The 20,769-nt window shown below is 47.6% G+C and overlaps 4 protein-coding genes across 4 annotated transcripts; 2 read left to right on the top strand and 2 right to left on the bottom strand.

The window, feature by feature from the left end:
- Positions 1-2,629: 2,629 nt before the first annotated feature.
- Positions 2,630-6,823, top strand: BC939DRAFT_422027 (uncharacterized protein). The gene is made up of 3 exons (XM_051553104.1): positions 2,630-2,769; positions 2,879-2,961; positions 3,064-6,823. Exons 2-3 carry the CDS (start codon positions 2,955-2,957, stop codon positions 6,681-6,683), a joined length of 3,627 nt encoding a protein of 1,208 aa, XP_051414178.1. The 5' UTR covers positions 2,630-2,769; positions 2,879-2,954; the 3' UTR covers positions 6,684-6,823.
- A 3,200-nt stretch (positions 6,824-10,023) lies between these two features.
- On the bottom strand, positions 10,024-10,825 carry BC939DRAFT_445845 (uncharacterized protein). The gene has a single exon (XM_051554861.1). The coding sequence runs from the start codon at positions 10,677-10,679 to the stop codon at positions 10,497-10,499; it is 183 nt and encodes a 60-aa protein (XP_051414177.1). The 5' UTR covers positions 10,680-10,825; the 3' UTR covers positions 10,024-10,496.
- A 1,157-nt stretch (positions 10,826-11,982) lies between these two features.
- On the top strand, positions 11,983-15,157 carry BC939DRAFT_445842 (uncharacterized protein). The gene is made up of 2 exons (XM_051554860.1): positions 11,983-13,181; positions 13,452-15,157. Exons 1-2 carry the CDS (start codon positions 12,080-12,082, stop codon positions 14,882-14,884), a joined length of 2,535 nt encoding a protein of 844 aa, XP_051414176.1. The 5' UTR covers positions 11,983-12,079; the 3' UTR covers positions 14,885-15,157.
- Positions 15,158-17,133: 1,976 nt separating this feature from the next.
- On the bottom strand, positions 17,134-20,535 carry BC939DRAFT_445838 (kinase-like domain-containing protein). Its single transcript, XM_051554859.1, has 9 exons — positions 20,322-20,535; positions 20,081-20,154; positions 19,261-19,505; positions 18,952-19,169; positions 18,677-18,837; positions 18,499-18,584; positions 18,210-18,396; positions 17,838-18,120; positions 17,134-17,746 (listed from the first exon to the last, which is right to left on the bottom strand). The coding sequence occupies exons 1-9, from the start codon at positions 20,398-20,400 to the stop codon at positions 17,472-17,474; spliced, it is 1,608 nt and encodes a 535-aa protein (XP_051414175.1). The 5' UTR covers positions 20,401-20,535; the 3' UTR covers positions 17,134-17,471.
- Positions 20,536-20,769: the final 234 nt, after the last annotated feature.

Below are 20,769 nucleotides of genomic sequence, written 5' to 3'. Positions count from 1 at the left end.
ACGGGCAGGATCGCTGGATTTGCTTCATCGACTAAAGCTGAGCTTGCAGGACTTTTTGCAGCAATCCTAGTCAGTCCAAGGAACACGCCAACAACTATCTACATTGACAACTCGGCTGTGGTAACGCAATTTAAAGCCTTGGTGAGTGGGAGACAAGGAAGCACGGAATGCCAAAGGCTGCGGTCGACTTACGCGATCTGGTGGTCGGCAGTGCACAACGCATACGTACATCAAGGAGGGAAGATCAAGGTGGAGTGGATCAAAGGGCACGCAGGCCATAAGGGCAACGAGGCAGCGGAAAAGACAGCAAAAGAGGCGCACTTCAGTGACTTTTGGGCCATCAATGAAAAGGAACACAATGACATCCAGTGCCATGCCATGTTCAGAGGCGCGGTCATCGAGGATGATCTGAGGCAGGTACTTAAACGCCAATCAACGGTAAGGATGAACACGTTGTGGACAGAACAGAACAGGACTAAGGAAAACACCAAGGATTAGAACCTGGTGGAGTGGAAAGCAACACTGCACATCATTCACAACGGCAACACACCGAAGTGACTATTCACTAGCCCTAACGATTGTCAGCGTCGTGCGCACAGGATCAAGAAGCTGCACGGAATGCTGCCGACGCTTGCGTACATGAAGCAGTGGCGGCCGGATTTGTATAGCACAGACACCTGCAGACTTTGTGAGGTAGACAAAAAGGACACACAGCATCTATGGCGCTGCGAGATGACGATGCAGCAGCAGCTGGACGGTTGGCAGGAAGTGATCGAGAAGGTCAACACGGATGGACGTAGAGCATGGAGCAAAGAGCGCAAGCTTTGGGAGACGAGACAAAAGCAAGCCAAGGGGCGAGGACAAGCCGCGAGAGGACAAGCTGCGAGAGGACAGGGACTAATCTTCACACAGGTGACAGACAAGACCATTTGGACAGCACTCAAGGACAAGATCAAGGGAGCTTCGGCGATCCGGCAAGCAAGCAACACACTCGGCCGTGTGGAGGACGAGACAAGGGACAACGATCAAGGGGCCTGGACGGTTCAAGATTTGTACCACGGACTGACACCAGCGGCTCTCACCAAGGACTGGGAGAGCCTTTTCAAGACGACCACCTCGATCGCGAGGTACATGGCCGGCCGATTTGTCAAGGCTATCGAGAAATTCGGACGGACAGAAATTGTAAACCAAATATGCAGTCACGTGCAGTCATTTACGCGACAGTACGCGCCGAGTACTTCGACGCGTCCTGACCGCGATGTACGTTTCCTGTACATTAGGTTTAGATCGGATTTGCTCCGCGCAATGTACTAAGTACCAGGCTGGCCCTGTTACCAGGTACATTGCAATGAGGCATTTCTTCTGCCTTTACATTTTATTACTTATTTCTACGTAGCTTCTTTCAGTGTCATTCAGTATAAAACAGAGTGCGTTCACCTCCAAAATCAGTAGTTCTTGATTGAATAAATCCACTCTTCAAAAGCATATCTACTTCCACTCCAAAGCATCCGCCTGCCTCTCACGATCCGTAAGCCTAGCCAACTTACTCTTGATCTTGATTCGTGGTTATTTGACTTCTTGTTCTTTACCCTGACACTCTTTCTCGCTCGACTTTGTTACAGAAATCTGGAACAAAAGATGCAAAGTCACCGTCGACTGGGAAAGCAACTGTGTTGGAGAGCACAGACGTAGTGGTAGTGGTTTCGTTGGATCCTCCAGGAGACAACGACGTGCATTGGATGTAAAAGAGATCGAGGAACGAGCGGACAAGCGAGTGCTGCAAAGTTGCATGCAGCAAGTGGAGCTTAACGTGATGGAATGCACCGGCAACTGTAAATTTTTGATGCTTGAGGAACGCGGCTAAAGGATGACCTTCGCGCACAACAGGCCAAGTAGGGAGCAGGGCTCAGTCACCGACCCCAGGCGGGGTCGAGTTACCACTCATGCTGACTGGGATTGTGAAGGGGATTGGAGCTGCGAGTGACCAGCAGCAGTGCGGCAAAAGCCGCTTATTAGAATATTGAGCACCCTTTACCATGCCTCTAGCAATAGGGTTCCCTAGTCTAGAGTCCCTCACTAATAAATTCCACATATCCTCGTGGGTTCTAGTATCAAAAAAAAAAAAAAAAAACCTTAACATTTCCGTTTTATGTTCATTCTCTCCTGTCAAAGCATCATTCAAGTAAGCGTATCTGGATTGTTGCCCTTGAATTTTTTTTTTTTTTTTTGGGGGGGGGAGAGGGGAGGGGTGAGAAAAGGAAGAGAGAGAAGAGATAAAAATGCTTCAGCCTATTTTGGTGATTTCTGATAGTGCAAACATCCCACCTGCGAGCGAAGCCGCGGGTGCAGTAGTTGAAAATAAGGAATCGCGTTCAAAGGCCGGAAAAGGGTCTGAGAAAAAACGCAAGGCGAAGTCAAAACTCGTTTGGCGAGGTCAAAACTCAAAACTCAAAAAAAAAAACACGAACTGTTGCATGCATGAATGCGTGGTCCACGAGGTTTTGGGCAAACGAGAAAAAAATCATTTCCTTGCTAAGCAGCACCGCGCCCAAAGGATAGGGGCGTGGCATCCAAGAGTGTTGTTCTCTGAGCTATAAAAGCATTACTGTCCCTCCTTCCATGCCATCCCATTCTTCACTATCCATCAATCCATCCTTCAATCTTTCACTTCTGTGATTCAGTAGCGTACTGTTTCATCTGCCATCTCCCCCAGTTCCGCGACTTTTTTCTCATCTGAGAAAGTAACTACCTGTTCGGAACGAAAGTTATGTATGTATTCATATTCTCTTTGTGCCTTCTATCGGTGCATCGATAGTCAGTCCTTGTCTACTTGAACTAACTCTTGTTTTTTTACTTTTTTTTTTATATATTACTACAGCTCCTACTGTTTCGTCTACGTTCTCCCTCAGTTCCGCGACTCTTTTCTCATCCGAGAAAATGGCTACTTGTTAGGAATGAAAGGTATGTATACATTCATATTCTCTTTGTTCCTTCTATCGGCGCATCAATGGTCACTCCCTTGTCTCCTTGAACTAACTCTTTTTTTTTTTTTAATTACTACAGCTCCAACGCAAAGTTTCATCTTTTCCTCAACTCAATCCACCATGGATATCCCCAACGTTGGTCAGGCCATGGCCCTCGGTGATCTCTATAATGCTCGAACTGGACATTGCACCAACGTCTCGGTCCTCAAAAACGCTCTCCCTCAAACTCTCATCGAGTCCCGAGATGAGAACGCAATCAACACAAAGTTCATCTCCGAAGAGACTTACAAGGAAAAGTTCGAGGCTTTCGAGATCAATGGGAACCTAAAGCTGAATATCCTTGCCAACCTCGTCACCTTGAACGCCCAGGGCAAGTATCTCACAACCGAAAAGAAATCTTCGAAATCGGTCAAGGTCTCGATGTCCTATGCCGTCCAGACGAAATTGGACAGGATTAACATCCGATCGGACATGATTCGAGAGTACATCAACACAAAGGCTTTGGACGATCCTGAGGCCACTCATGTCGTCACGGGGATCCAATGGGGGGCCAACATGGTGTGTTCCTTTGAACATAGTCTGAATGAAGGAGAGACTAAAAAGGAGGTCTCGGGTACCCTGAGTGCTTCTTGTAATACTGTTAAAGTCGGTGTGGAGCTCGGTGGCGGACTGACAGAGGAAACCGAACAATCCAACAAGGACATGTCTGTCCAGATCAGTATCCTCGGTGACATTGTACTCAAGGCAGATTCCTATCCAACCACGGTCGAGGATGCCGTTCAGCTCATGAGACAAGTGCCCGAATTCGTGAAGGGAGTGAACGAAGGGAAAGGAAGTGTCCTGCAGTACAAACTTGAGCCGATCGAAAAGGTCCGGGCCCACTTTGATCTCGAGGCCAGGATCGCGTCGGTGATCAACACCATCAGCTCGGAGCTGGTCGATAAAGTCGAGAGCATCTTTGATACCATTGTCGAGAACCGGATCCGTTTAACCGAGGCCTCGAATGATATTCTCGAATACAGTCAGTACATTACCGAGACTGAGGTGAAACGAATCAACAAGGAGCTCAAGAATTTCAACCGAGATGAACGAGAGTTCAAACACTCCCTCTCCGAGACTGTCCAAGCCATTCAGACTGGGAAGGCTGGGAACGCACCTGAGGATGCACTGTTCCGATTATTGAGAGAGCTTGAAGAGGGAAGTTGCTCTTCATCGATGGTCGATGACGTCATTGAGAGTTACCAGGCCCTGTCGAGACGGATTTCTTTTATCCGTCATTGTGAAAAGGTCAATATCAAGGTCATCTCCAGAGGGCATGATATCTCAAACTTCTTGTCACCCTCAGCGACGGGCAAGACTTTTATCCTTATCATCCCAAAGTCCATTGACTATACCGCGGTCGAACAAAGCCACGACTGGCACATTTTCCAACTCTTGAGAGAGGACAACAAGGATGCGAATTTTATGATTCATGACGCCTCGATCTCACCCACGGACCCGCAGTCGAGGGATCTTACCGAGTTGACGATCTTCAAGTACTATGGGAGTAAGAGGTCGTCTGCTCAAGATACCTTCCGAGCCTCGATCCTTCGTTCTTCTGTCAAATTGTCCAAGACGGAACTCGTGACTCAAGCGGAGAGAACCAAACTCGCTGGCCATGCCCTGAGAATGCCCTGTCCTTTATCCCATGAGGGCGAGTGTCACTCTGGCGTCTTGAAGTGGGTCTGCTTCAAGTGTGAGGAGGTCCTGCAGTACGAATACGACGAAGTCGTCTATTGTCTTTGTGGAAAGACATCACTCGAGAACTGTACCTTCCGATGTGACTCGATCGCACATGGTTATCAATACAAGAAACTCCATGCCCGATCCATTCAGTCGATCCGCGAAAAGATTCACCCGGGAGATGACGAGATCAACATCCTGCTGTTGGGCGAGACTGGGGTCGGGAAATCGACCTTTATCAATGCCTTTGCAAACTATCTCCGATACGACAGTCTGGAGGTTGCCGAACGGATGGAGATGACGACGTTGATCCAATCGAGTTTCGAGATCGAGGGCACAAAAGTCACTGCCGGGAAACCGGACCAGAATGAAAAGTTGAAGGATGGTCAATCGAGTACCCAATATTGTCGATCCTATGTCTTTCCCCTGAACGACGACATCAAGATCCGATTGATCGACACTCCCGGGATCGGAGACACTCGAGGGGTGAAACAAGACCGGATCAACTTTGAAGAGATTATGGACTACATCTCTGGATTCGACAAGATCAACGGAGTCTGCATCCTCCTATTGCCCGATACCCCACGTCTGACGACCTCGTTTCGATTCTGTATCGACGAACTGTTGTTGCATCTTCATAAGACTGCCGCCGACAATATCCTCTTCACTTTCACAAAGACGCGATCTTCCTTCTACGGGCCCGGAGATACCATGACGCCGTTGAAGACCTATATGAGGGAATTAGAAAAAGCAAGCGGCATCACCATCCCATTGGAGCCTAACACCATGTTCTTCTTCGACAATGAATCGTTTCGACTCTATGCAGCCTTGAAACAAGGTATTATCTTCGATCAGAATACAAAAGATGCCTTTGGAGCGAGTTGGACCAAATCCGTGGAGGAGGCCCGAAGACTGGTCAAGCGAATCATAGACTTGACACCTCACAAGACAGCCGAGACCGTGACCTTGGATATGGCCCGTCGTTCGATCCTCCTCTTAACGCCACCGATGGCCAAGATCAATGAAAACATCACCATCGAGCTCAAGGACATCAAGAACCTGAGGATCGAGGCTCAGAACAACAAGATCAGTGCCAAGGATCTGAAAGCGAGACTCGTGTGTTTTTATATGGATTTGGATCCCATCAATCTCGCACGCCCAAGAACGGTCTGTACCTCTGATTCCTGTACGACTGTTCACGACAAGATTGTCCGATACAACAAAAACTGTCATGAGGACTGTCAACTCGAGAACGTGGCCATCAACGTGATCAACCATGCGGGTCTGAGGAAATGTTGGGCCATGAAAGGCGGGGAGACCTGTAGGGTATGTGGCTGTCGATGGGAGAAACACATGCACGTCAAGATTGACTATACTGAGGTCAAGAAACAAAAGACCGATACCGCCGTCGAGAAACAGTTGAAGGAAAAACTCTCCGCGGTCGATGCCATGCAAATGGCGATCGCCGAGGCCGATGAGCGGATCAAGACCTTGGACTTGGAAAAGAAGGTTATCTTTGATTCCCTCATGACCTTCACGGGCTTCCTACTTCAGAATTCGATTCTGGTTCAGAACAATGGGATCGTGGCCTATATCGACATGAGTATCGAGAACCAGGAGAGGATTGCTCAGAAGACACAAGACTTTACGATCGTGAACTCTCTGATAGAGCAGAGGAACGAATTCGTGACCCAGATGGAGATCTTTGAAAAGGCTATCAAAGATGGCAAGTCCAATACGGCCAAGATCATACCGTCGGGGGTCATCAACGCTAGAGAAGCGCTTTGTCAGTTGGAGGTCAATGGTAAGGCCTTGACCACGGTTCTGGATTGGGGAAAACAGAATCAAATCCAGCTCTCGAAACGGGAAACTCGGATCGTGGATGGATATGTCTCGGGAGGTTGGAGTTTGTCGGGTGCTTTTTCCAGCGCAAAGAAATCGGTGTTCAAGAAGTTGGGATTCCAGAAAGAAATGTGAGATAAGAAGGGGACCTCGTTCAGAGTGTGTGTGAACGAGTGATGGTTTTATATTGGTCAAGAACAGAGAAGAATACCATAGGGAAATGTAGCCTTATATTGCTATAACTTTTTGTTATACCTTTTTGTTCTATATCCGACTTTCTTTTTTTTTTATGCGTGTGCAATATTCACCAGAGTCCAAAGGTAATTGCAGAAAAACGCGTCTACTATGGAAAAGAAAATTGCCTCACCCTACCTCGCGTCATAAAAAAACCCGCTCTGGCTTAAGGTACCAATGGAAGACCTTCGCCATCGCGAGCTACAGAAAAGATAAAGATGTTCCGGATCCCGGGCTACCTAGAAGAAGCTTACTGCCAATGAGGAACCAGAACCATCATTAATACCAAACCTAGGATACATGGGAGACCAGAATCTCCCATGATCCAGCACTCGGCCATGAGTCAACTATTTCTCCATCTATTCACCTATGTATCTCTATAGCAGCAATAAAGACATGTATAAATACGGGTGTGTGGTCAGTGTGGACTCGCATCTCTTTCTCATTGATCCTTCCTATCCTAAAACTGTTAAAACGTTTCAATGCGCAACGCAAAATGGAACCGGTCATTTTTTGTGCCTCTCATAGTAGCAAACTCAATGGAAATGCTTTTGCATGAGCAAGAAGTTCTCTTGGATTTTCGATATCTATGAAGAACAGCAGACGAACACAAAAAATTTAGAGGGTGGAAGTGGAAAGGAAGACGTCGCACGCAAAGACAACGTCTGAGGATGATGATGTCGGCGAGGAGAAGGGGGATGAGGTCCAAGCAACAACTGAGCGAGTCGATATCGGTTCGGAGGGAGCCAAAGGCGGGAGAGTTTTGGACAGCGCCAGTGACGTTATCGCTGTCACCAGTCATCGTGAAGGAGTGAAGGAGGATTCTCGAACCGAGAAGAACTCATGAGATTGGAGGAGAGGTTGGATGAGAAGATTGGGGGCGACGGATGCGAAGATCGAGCGATTGACGGAGCTACTTGCAAGACTGGAGGAGGGTCGCTGAGATTTTTCTTTTTACGTTTATTTTTCTTTGAAAATTACCCACAACTCAATCCTCCTCTGTCATTTTTCTGTTTGTGTGCTATGGTGTGGTGCGGTTGTTCTATGGGGTGGTCATATTTTCGTGTCGCGTTACCTCCTCTAGTTTGACGTTACCGCCATTTTCTTGGAGAGGAAAGAGTTTGCAAGAAATCAATGGAGGGTCGTCAATGCAGTTTTTGATGAGCACATCAAAGAGAGAAATGCTGAGTGCATAGTTTACTTTGGTGCACTATTGCCGTTTTATTGTATTTGTCGATGGTATTTTCATGCGAGGTTGTATGGGTAGCCGATTTAAGAGAAGAATATGGACTCTGTCGCTTCATTCGCCCCTTCTGGAAGGTATAAATGAGGGGATCGATTGTTTTATTTTTCTCTTCTCATCGTCCAACCCTTTGTTTACAACATGCAAGAACTCGACATCCACATGGACGTAACCCTCGGCAAGGAATTTTTGGCAGACCTCCCTGGTTATCAAGAGTGCTCGATGAAGTTTTGTCCGGTTACCAAGAGCCAGTGAACGGATTTCCCCCTGCTTTGCAAGAGCCGCTCAACCAATTTATTCCAGGTTATAAACAACTGCCTGTCGAATTTTTTGATTTGGAAGTTGATCCAGCTTGCAAGGTTAGTAAGGGGTCTAAGGTCAGATCGTTTATGAAGATTCGTTGATGAATGCATTCTATGGGTGGTGGGGCAATATAAGGTCCGAGTCTCTGAGTTGGTAGTCTTTGTTAACAAATCTGATCTGACTGTTTGATAGACGCGGTTGTTTCTCCTCTTGCTCTGGGCATCATAGTGTATGCTCTTCAGTTTTTTCCATGGTGGCCGGTGTTTCGCAGCATGGCCCGGACCAAGAGGGTGTGGTCTCGTTTGATTTTCCTGGGTCGGCCGATGTTTCGCTGCACGGTCCAGTTGACAAGGATTTGCTCGAGTTTGATGATTTTAGAAACACACTTATTAGGGGGTTTCAAACCTATGTAGGTTTGAAACCTCTATTGGCATCTATGATGCTGCGAATTTAATATTTTACTGTTCAAAGCTGTGCATATGCCGTTCACAACGACGCGACGCGATTCTGCGTTCATTATGTCCAATGAAACACCTCTGACGGAGCCGACCTAGATGCGCTATATATTCTATGCGGCCAAAATGTCGTGCTCACTATTTCCCCCCCCCCCCCCCCCACAGGAGCAATCACATCTTGATGATCTACCAGATTCAATAAAACATACATGGAAAATGCACTCAATTCTTCAGACATCTCAAGAAAAGTATGTCGAACACGACTGTCTGTCTGTCGCCACCAATGCAAAGCTGAAGGGTACTTTCCCATGGAGTAATCCTTTCATGGCACCACCTTGCCTGGCTGTCTCTCGCTTTGTATGTTCATTTTAGCTTCTCGTATTCTATTCCTTTTCCCCATCACTATCCTTGACACTGCCAAGGGCTTTGGTTGGTTGGTCCTGAAATTGTATTCCGTCCCCTACTTCTCCCCTGTGCATCCTTGCCCCTTCTTTTTCTTTCCTTCGATACATTGCTTATTCTTTATCGCATCCGTTGTCTCGATCTCATCCACCGAAAGACAAACTGGCTGGACATGATCGACCCGACAGTGCACTTTCTTCGAGAATGAGCAGCAAACCACGCGCTCCTTCGACATTCATACCACGTTCATCGTTGAGTTTTATGTCTTGTTTGAGACTTCTACGGAGGAACTACCCTACACCAATGATGTGCTTTCCTGTCATATTTCGCTTTGCTCCTCGCATCTGCTCCCTGGTATCTCTCCCACCACTGGCCCACCGCGTGCCCAGGCTCCTCCGCACCTCCTTTTTTCGTTTTTCAGTCTAGGAAATCATCATCGGCGTCATTGTCTCTTTTCCTCCAGGCGGGTCAATTTCTCTACGTATTTCTCTTCCACCCCTTTCGCCGTCTTCGTCCACAGGCCACCTATTCTGGTTTGCCCTGGCGAGGTAAGAAACCCAAGGGATCGAACGTTGTCCAACTCATCCCTCGTAGACCACCTCCTTTCCTGTCTTGTCGTTTTCGCGCTGTCTCCCGTCCTGCACCCCCTCCTACTCTCCTTGCTTCTCGCCCCATTCCCTGATTCTCCCCTGCTTCCCTCGTTTTTTGTGTCGAGTCGTCCGTCAATTGCAACTTTGATGCCTAGGAAGGACATACGCATAGTGGATGGGTTCTGTAAGAATACATCCGTTGTGCCCTTGACCTTGCGCCTGCTCCCTTGTCTCCCAACGCACCTTTCCTCCATTCCACTCATTTCGCTTCATTCATTGCATCCACCGCTCTCATCTCATTCATCCTTCCGCGCACACTTGTTTGTCTCCAGTGTTGTGTGCACACCATTTAAACTTTTATGAATGACCTGTTTTTTATTTCATTTTCCAGCACAGCAAGCATCCCACCTACACCAACCCTGTACGACCTTCTCCTACACCATCTGGCCCGGCCCCTATCATCAAAACGACTCCGCCCACTGCTCTCCTCATTCCCTGCTTCTCTGCCTGCAAATCAATAGCAACCCTGTGCCATACGCGTAAAGAGCATATCCTCAAACCAAAGTGCCCATCACTCCTGATACGCTTTACGACCAACTCATAAGAAAAAGCTATTGAATGGCTGATCCCCAGCTCAGACGACCCTTGCCCCTCAAAGCCGCAGACACCTATCTAGAAGTTGCAACTGTTGAGAACGACCGACAAAGCGACCAGGCCATCTCTATTGAGCCACAACCAGCTTCGCAACCGTCACAACGTCCTTACGAGGATACTGAGCGCCGACTACTTTACGGTGCCGAGACAATGCAGATGGAGGACCTCCATGGAGCGGCAGCCATGGCTCTCGCCGCCCTATCCGCTGGTGTAGGAGCCATTCCGAGAGATACGGAGAGATTTCACACATATGACATGAGAATGGAGACTGGTGCGAGGACCCTGTTGTCGTTTGAGGACAGACAAATTAAGGCCCCAAGAGCACCGATAATGGCTGTAGTAGTAACAGGAACAATGGTATCATCGACCAGTGACCTGCAAGAGACTCAAGATGGACGAGCTACATGGACGTATGCAACACTTGATCGCGAGAGGGCAAGAGTGACACTGATACCAACAGAGCACCCGAAACAACCAGGGGCGACCACGGCGGCCGGGGAGGATGTAGCGCGGATTGAGTCCGTCGTAGTAGGACCAAGGAGAAACTACCTTTACTCTGCAACAGACTATGCACCGCCACTATCGCCACCAGCTGCGATGGCCCCATCTTTGTTGACTACGACTGCGTCCCCGTCCTCTAGATCCGTAACGGCGCTAGACTCAGATCTTCATGAACCGGTAACAATGGCGCAGTGGTCTACTCCGTATGTTCCTGGAGAACAAGTGCAGTCTGTAAGTCGACAAGCACAAAATCTTGAACCCGAGGCGTCTTTCAGAATGTCCGTGTTACAAATGAATATCAGATCATTGACCGTTTTATATTACGAAATCCTTTACTGCCCATTCCTCATCGGCCATGCCTAGTTGTCGCATTTGCTCAACGACCAATTATCTTTGGCATCGTTTAAGACAGGACAGGAGCAGCCTCATTTGAACCTGAGCGATCGCGTACACAAGTACATTAACCAAGACGTTGCTGGTGCACGTACGGAAGATGGAATGCAGGCCATATTACTTAATAGAGTGGACTATACTTCCGATCACAATAGGGACCATGGCTTACACTCGGAACAGACATCTTATCGCCAAAGTTTATTGTCCTCAGCGTATCCTTCAGCTGCGGATATGCATCCTCGTGATGGAGGACAGCGCACCCAACCGATAGAAAGATATACGCATTCTTTATCGTATGAACGAACGTGCCACCTAAAAAAGACCCAGTCATTTGTACCATCGACGCATTACTCTTCCTCTCCCAACATAGAAACTACCACTGTAAATCTCAAAGAGAAACACTCTAGAAAACCGTCCAACACTCAGTCCATGTTGAGAACTCCTGACCTCACAGCGCCTCAGATTACACATCAGGAGAGCGAGTTACTGCAGTCGGATCGAGGATTGATTCACAAAGCCCAGATCCCAAAGAAGGGTAGACCTATTTCGAAGCACTCGTCTGCCTCCCAAAGCACGCCGACCCTGTCCTCGTTTGGTGTCCTTCCTGCGAACCATCTCTATTTCAGCTCCAAAATTGGAGTAACCTCGTCTTTTTCTTCACACACTTCAGGTCAGCAATCTCCTACTCACCCATCCGGCATAAAAAGGTCTTCTCCTCTGTCCAACCCCATTCATACCAGCTACCCCTCCAGTACGATGGACGATCTTCATGCACAGGCTCCAGTCCGCCGCCAGCCAGGTCATCCTCCTTTTGTATCTACGGCAATACGACACGCTCATTCTCGGTCACACCCCAGCCTTCTCCCTGGTCCCTTATCTGCTTCAAATTCCCAGTTGCTTTCAACAGGATCCTCGCGAATCAGCAATAAGTATCCTCAGCATACTCAATCAAAGGATGGCGACATTTATAGCCGGCCTCCACTTCCACAACGGATACAGCCACCAAACCAACAACTACAGCAAAACCGACACAGTTATTCTCTTTCGCAGGAGCAATACCGGAGCATAGCCGACAACCCTGATCCTTTTGCAGGGTCTCCAAGGGATTACGAACATGTTAGCGAAGCTCCGTATTCCAAAAGTTTCCTGCAGGATGAAGGCCCTCTGTCTGCTCAAGTAAAGTTGTTTCCAGAGGACGCTACAGTGCAGACAAACAACCGCAAGAGAAGCGGCTATGGGGCTGAGAGACAGCGTTCTGTATGCGGCCAGTACCGTCTCGAGGATGGCAGGACAAGCGTTTCCTCCGCCTTTGATCGTGATGAGCAAGCCGAAGAGTATTATCAGGATCAACTGGATTTCCAGGAGACTGGGCGGTCTAGAAAACGACTATCGAGATCGGACTTGGACCTCTCTAGATATGGATCGAATTTACGAGGAGACAACTCCGTTATAGAAACTTGGTCAGGACTTAGCTCTGAGCGACGTCGCCACCGGCCTCGATCGTTAGTACTCGCTGATGGCCGTAGCGATTCATCTCTACACTCGCTTGCCACAGCTCCCAATGAAGCCGCCGTTGCAACTCCGCCGCGCCGCCTCGAAAATATGGTCAACGACAATAGCTTAAAGTCTCACGATCATCGAATGATATCCGACTTTTGCACCAGCACAGGTCGCTCTTTCCATGGTCATGCACGTTCTTCGGACCTTGCTAGTCATCCAGCATCTGCGATAGATCGTTCAGAGTATAGTACCGCCCATCACTATCTCACCAACAACGGCCCCCAATTGCCATCATTTTCCGGCCCTCCTTTGCATCTATATCAGGCATCCCCTCCTTTCGCCGCTTTTACTCAGCCTGGTAGGTCGAATCTTAAGCGTCAGACGCATTAGGCAGCTAGCTCTGCCTCTCATCTTTAATGACATCTATTCAGCTAAGGGCATCCAAACGATTGCCTGATATCATTCTGTACACCGTTCGTCCATCTTCACCCTGCTCACTCACACAACCGCATGGTACCTTCACTGCCGGAATCGCTCTTTTTTATTACTTTTATGTTTTTGGCACGGTATTTTAAGCGTACGCCAAACACTCATCTTACTATACGATCATTTCCATTTGCCTTCATAGACAGCCAAGATGACCCCACCGATAGCCTTTCACAGGTCGACATTGTACATCAAGAGCGCGACTTCGATTCCTTTACGACAATCGCAACGAGGGCTGACAGACTTTCTCGTGAGGCATCGGTCCCAACACATTCAGGGAGAAGTCGGAGCAGCACCATATCTGATCAGACCAAGACATTGAGCAAAAGGATGCCAAAAAAAGGCCCCGGCCCATATCTGAAGAAGCATCAGATTTTACAACAGCAGCTACAGCAGATGCAGCGCGAACAGGAGGCAGTGGAAATGCAGTTGGTAATGCAGCAGCAACACCAAGACTTGAACTTAAACAGACATCACCAGCGTCAGCATCTACGAGGCATTCAGACGGATGACGAGTTTTATCCGCACCACCCTCATCAGCAAAGCCAGCAGAGCCAGCAGAGCCAGCAGAGCCAGCCAGGCTGTTCTCCAAAGCAGCGTGCGCTGATGCGGTCAGAAAGCGTATCCTCCGGATTACACACTCTTTATTCACAATCGGACTCCCTCTCCCAAAGCCGCTCACAGTCGCAACTACAGCAAGGTCATCGGTCGGCACAGCCGCCGCAGTCAAGACGGTGCCAAAATTACCATCAGCCAATATTGTTGCGCCCAGTCTCGCTGCAATCACTCACGGACGATGACTCCTCGGCTTCATACTATAATCAGCCTCCACCAGGCCAGCCTCTCTTCAGGTCCCTGTATGCGCCTTATCTAGTCTCCCCATCAAGTTATGTCAGCGCGGTATCCAGTGTTAGTACAGGAACAGACCTGGACATTGGTACTGGATCAACATTGCATGTAAGGACCGAGTCCCCAGCTGAACTCTCTCGACCACCCTCGCCCGTCCAATCTCCTGCCATTTCACTACTGGCAACGCCATCTTTTGCCGAGCCAAATCGCTACGGCCCATCGCATAATCAACAGGAACAGCAAGGATATTCCGAACAACATCCACACCATCGGTCTGAATATCGACAACAGGGCGTTTTTGTTAATAAAGGCCGTGCATACAGCGGCACTATGTCACGGTCGAGCTCTAGAGGCGATATGAGCACTAGTAGTAGCGGCACTGCTCTCGCTCATTCCAGTTCTCAACAGTCCCTCCACCGGCACTCCGCATCCTTACCAGCGATTCACTACAGCTTTTCATCACAACAGCATCAGCAGCAAACTCATCCGCATGTGCCAAGCTGTACCTCTGACCCAGCACGTCCTCCCATCCGCAGGATGATCAGCCAGACGGACATGTACAAAAAGTTGCAGTCTCCGTATTCAGCATCCTCTTTACCCCCACCTCCCCCGTTACTTTCTAATGGGGCTCTGATGTCAGCAAACGTATCTGGAGATGAAGAAGCCGTTCAGAAACTGCGGATCGGGACACCGCCGCGCAATCTGATAGCTGATTCAGCGGCTTAATTTTTTTACTTCTTTTTCTTTTGACCTGTCGAGTTTACTTTTCTATTCCTTTCATCCGTCGATTCGATCAGTTTTGTTGCTTTTTGTCATTCGACAACACCCAATTATTTTTAAATGTGTTCTAAACGAGAAATATTTTAGGCACGACGCGATGTGGCACAGGCTCAGCCTTCACAAGCATTTGTACGACAAACGACTCTTGCAAATGAAATTGCGTATAAACCTCCTCATTGATAGTGAGATTGTACGCGAAAAATAAAGCGCTCCTTCGATACCAACGGTAGTTCTCTGTCTTCCCCCCCCCCCCCCCCCCCCCCCCAACGCAACTGAGGACTCAATTACGCCTAGATGGCAAGATTACTACAGCGCCTTTCCACCGTTTGTTTTGAAGGGGTTTCATCGCCACAATAGTTTGGCTCGTCCCCCTCTTAATCTCGTGTCAGAATCAAATATCTTGCATTTAGAAGCATGTCTTTGTCTTCTCAAGTACCGGTTCGCTTATGTCAGCCATGAGCAACTCCCTCTACAACCATTTTCTTCATTCTCACCCAAGTTTTTTTATTTCTATTTTTATTTTTTTTAGTCCTCGTTTTCGTCTCATTCCGGGCTTGAATTTCTGCAAACGAGAGCATGGCGTCGTCTTGAGGGCACCGATTTGCTTAATCCAACCTTGAACCTTTCCTTTTAAAGCGCGTTTTCAGGATCACCATCACCGGCTATTCATCTCGAATGATAGTCAGACGCGCTTCCAGGATAAGATAAGGTCATGTCTGCTTGTCATGTATCAAAAGAAAAAGCGAGGCCATATACAAGTCACCAAAACCATATCCTTATCTGGAGTCTCTCACATTACTTCGCTAGGAAAGGGCTCCATAGCCATGGAAACGTTGAGAAACCTCCTCCCCGCCCAGATCCTCTTTCTGAGACCCAGCCCTGCGATCTAAAAGCAGAGCAAGAACGGGTCGCCTAAGAGACGATCCGAAGATTGCTGGGGAATGTCAGGGAACAGTAGGACCAGATCAGAGAATTGCACACAAAATCCGTTTCCCAGCGATACGTTTGTTTCAGCCAAACAGCACATGGCAGCCTTGAAGGGAAAATAAAATGAAAATAAGCTGTCCATAGACGAACGTAGAGCAGTGCTTCATTGCTACGAGACTTGCAAGGGAGAGAAGGAGCACATGAAGCTTGTGTCGACATCGGACCGTTCTGTGAACGACTTTCTACATGGGAGTTTCAAGCAACTCCGTCAAGAATACCGCGTCGAGAAAGGATAATAAAAACGCTTGAGACGAGCATCTACGCTATAGCCACATGTCATCGTTAGATTAAAATCTTCGACTAGTCGCTATGGGATTGAACGTCAAGGGAGAAGCCGTTGACATCAGGACCCTCTTTAACTGTATCAGGATCTATTCGTGGAAAATTTTCAAGATATTGGGACCACTAAGAACTTGGTTGGAACCAAGAGGTGTCATTGCCTACAGGAGCCACGGTTCCGATAAACATAAGGGCATCGCGCTTGAGTACTTAGATGAACCGTATTGTAGCTAGGTTGCCTTATGTTTGTTCTTAGGACGCGTTCATTGCTTCATGCCATCACAGGCAAATGAATTCGATATTCCGCTTTCGCCTTGCTTCAACATTGTCCTGGTTCACTTGTGATATGATGGTACAGTGCAGAGGAACCAGTGGCTATCACGAGAATACGAATGTATGTACATATTTTCGAGAGCTGCTTGGGCGAGCTGTATTGCCACTGCAAGGATGATATGGGTATTTTTTTCAAAGTCGTATTTGCCATGGACAAGGTCATATATCGCCAATAGGAAATAACCAAGAATTTAATTAATAGGATACCGAGGACGAGCAAGACCTCGACACTGCACTGTGGGTGTCATCGACGAGTACATGACGTCCAAAACATATATTTTTTGCTTCAGTAAAGTCCGCCAAGCAAAGTTGCGGCGCATCATCAACGGTGCCACGAAGTTCGTGAATATTTACGGATGGCTGGAATGCATGAAGCCGAGATGTATGTCTTTCAAAGTGGACTACTGCATCAAGTCCCGATTTCCCCTACTCCTCCTCCCCCCATGGTTATCGCCATTTCTGGCGTGTCTGCTTTACTTGATCGCAAACTCTGCCGCCATTTGCGCGCAAACCAAGCAAGATAACTATCAACACTAGCACAGCGCTGGAATTAATCATGAAGCCCCTGACATCGAATAATGATACCCTTGCTGGACAAGGGTATATAGATAAGTTTTAATGTTCATGTTATTGACTTAAAAATACGTATAAAGCACTGACATTCAAACTATGGGTTGTGGGTCTATACATTGGAGATGTCTAGTTGTGAGTTGATTATTATTACCTTGTGCTTTTGTTTGAGAATAAGGTGTAAGGGTGTGTAAGGGTACAATGAGACACGGTCGAAGAAAAGAAGAGAAAAGCGAAAATGAAAATGATGAAAAAAGTGCTATCGGGTCATTGTCATGGTCTCTTGCACATCTCCTCAGGCGCCTTATAAAAGTATTTCTTGCGTCCGAATATAAGAAAGAAGAGATGCTAGCGGAGGTATGCTTTAGAGACCGTCGTCATTGACAGTGGTGCTTGATGAATTCCTGCTTAGAGTGTTAGGTCTCTTGCCGAACAACCTGTTCCTCAGAGCGCGCGAGGCAAAGACCGTGAGGTCGAACCCGGCCCAGTCCGAATCCTGTAGATCTTTAAGATCTCCGATCGTCATGATGTCCTGATTTTTGAGCTTAGCAAGCCATTCGTTCGCTTTGTCTGGTCCGCGATGGTACGCCATCGCCGTGTCATTAACCAAATCCTCGATAGGTGCATCCATGCTATATTCTAGATGTCGAAACAAAGCGTGCGTTGAGAAAGTGATGTTTTTCCATCATAACCAGCTTTGGTTGTGTTCTAGTCGCACTTGGACCCCTACCTTTGAAAGGAATTTCCTCCTCCACACTCCACTCCGAGTTGGAGTTCTTCCGGTTCAGGTGGTTGACGGTTCTGACAGGAGGTGTTTGAGAGTTGGCAATAGTATCCAGGGCCAAGTGAGAAATTGGCCCATGAGAATGACCATTGATGATCATCATGGGCGAAGAGGGCGTAAGTCCTGCGCTATCCTTCTTGTCGCCTGTCCCCGCCAGTTCGCGTAATATCCGGTTGATATCGTGCGTGATAATCCTCTTGTATCGCTGTGGAAGGACTTGCTCTTCAATCTGTTCGTTTCACAGGGAGGTGATGTTAGCGCTTCAGATTAGAGAGTACCATTTCTATAAGAGTAACGAGTCACGGCAGTAACCATTACCATCTCATTAACAACTTCCTCCGCTGTATCAGTAACGGCATTAAATTCGAATTTAACAGACAGCTTGTCCATGCCCTTAAAAACGACTTGCAGCATTAGGTGGTTCGTGGTCTCGTTCGTTGACAAAACAACAACCTCTGGTTCCACACCTAAAAATGGGTCATCGATCGCCTCTTGAGCTGAATATCTAAAAAAACGGCAAAAAGTTGATAAATGACTGTCAATACTATAGTGCTTTTCCTGCAGTCCCACGCGCGGAAGGCACCCGAGATATTGCATGCGGTCTTACCTATCGTGCTCAGGAGCAAGGCAGTGTTGTATAAGGCTCAAAATATCAGGGTCAATGATCCTGTTGAGGCACTCCGGTTTAAGTCCCTAATTAAGCGATCCAAAAGGGCTATTTAATTAAATGGTGCACAGCATGGTGTCGCTGATGAATCAATCAAGAACTCTCTGATGATCCCTACCTGTGTGACCTTCTTATAAATCTGCGCGGCATTTTTGCACTCATTATACGGGTAGTCACCGGTGACCATCTCCAGCAGACACATTCCGAAGGCGTAAATGTCGACTTTTTCACTGTATCCTTTCTCCTCGTACATTTCTGGTGCCATGAACTCCGGTGTGCCTAATTGGACGTTCGAAATAAACATTGGCGCATATGCTTTAGTCGGAACTCATTCAACGGCTTTGATGCTTTGCTCTAGATTGCAGGTCATCGTTACGCAGAACACAAACTTACCGATGACAGTGTACTTTTTACCAATCTTCATCTTTGCTGTTCCCATGTCTCCAATTTTGACCTCGCCATGTGCTCCATTGATAAAGATGTTATCGCACTTGATGTCGCGGTGAATGATTGGAGGGTCGTACGAGTGGAGATAGATGAGGCCCTTCAAAATTTGCCGGCACCAACGCTTGATGACCTTGAGATTTGGGGATTGCAATTTGCGGATATATCTAGACCGAAATAGATAGCAAGGCAAAGTAGACTGGTTAGGCACGCAGTTCAGCCGCCGTCATGGCAGGGCATGTAGTTATGTCAGCTTACTCTCTCAAAGTCCCGGATGTCATGAGTTCGGTGATAAAGATGAACTCTGTATTGCTGTACCAACAGTCGTGAAAGTTGATGATATTGGGGTGGCGGACTCGTTTTAGGATCTCGACCTCCTGTGACAACTCTGCATACTCCTGTTTTGTGGTCTGGAAGCAGTTCCATGCGACCTCGTAGCCTTCTTCGCGGTCAATGCCTTTGTACACGATCTTGTAGGCACCTTTTCCGAGGACAGAATTCAACTGCCAGGTTTCATTTCATAATCCACAGCAGACAGAAGAGTCAAAGGAGAAGAGCGGCGAACATATAAAACGTAAACAGTGTTAGCTTGAAGTTTATCATATTTCATTTAAACGTTTTTGTATGAGGGATTTTTTTTTTTTTTTTTTTTTGCCACCTGGCCGTGCAATGACAGACGTAGTACAAGGCCAACAAATGAGCACGAAGCTCGTCGATTTCTTTCCCCTTTGAAGCCTGACAACGATGACCATGTCCACATAAAGGCGAATATGGTCCAGCTCTGGTTGTTATCCTGCTGCTGCATTTCGCCGAGTATATATAGATAAAACTTTTGGTGCTCGGGCTCAATTTTCGCTGTGTATCATGTTCAACATGTAATAGGGTTGTGTGAGAAACTGCTTGCCGAAAATTGGGAGTGGGCAATTTTCGTCGTGAAAGATAGAGATAGATTGAAAGGAAAAGTAACCAGGGAAAGCACGCCGCAAGGACCAACTTCACCCCTCTGTAGCTATTCTCGCCCATACTGATGCATTCTACGCCTCGAGTCCGTTCGCGTCGCGTAGTTCTTCCTGCATACCTTTGCATATCGGCCATTGGGACTGACTTCAACAACCTTTTCTGGATCGTGTTTTGAGTGATCAATGTATTCTGCTGAGGATTATCGAGAAAGTGTCGCCGAGAATTGACGCAGGAAGCACAAACATAAGTCAGCATCAGCACAAATGCCATTAAGTTCGATATCCAGATTGATTCAGGAAGGCACCCAAAAAAAGGCACGGTGCCACCATTTTTTTTTCCACGCTGTGCGCCTTACGTACCAAAGGAAGTAAAGTTGCGGTCATGCTCGTCGTCCTGGACTGATCCCTCGGAGACATTCCTCGGTATTGGGTCCGGCATGGTTGTACTGTAGCTGTGTGGATGGATTGGTCGAATGGGTTGAGGGACTGATGCCGACAAGATGTAGAATTGGAATCCGAGAGTAGGCTGGGTACAATAGGCTTCCAGTAAGAGCAAGGGAGAGCAAGTGGGAGGGGAAAAAAAAATGTTTTGAGGCTTGCAATAAAAAAAAAAAAAAAAAAAAAATCAGGCACCATGTTGCACAGGCACAAGCAGTTCCCACAAACGAACTTGAACCGCGTGGATACGGCCATCAGTATCTCTCCAAAGAGAAAAGAGATCCCTCCTTTAGTTCTCAGAACGTTGGGGATACCATGCCAAATGACATGTCGCGTGGATAAACATGTGGTTCAGGCCATGACGATGCCT

Source organism: Gamsiella multidivaricata (genome assembly GCF_025024155.1).
Source record: "Gamsiella multidivaricata strain RSA 2152 chromosome Unknown BC939scaffold_19, whole genome shotgun sequence".
NCBI classification, from domain to species: domain Eukaryota; kingdom Fungi; phylum Mortierellomycota; class Mortierellomycetes; order Mortierellales; family Mortierellaceae; genus Gamsiella; species Gamsiella multidivaricata.
Note: the sequence above shows the minus strand (reverse complement) of the source record. Positions and strands in the feature narration are given on the sequence as shown.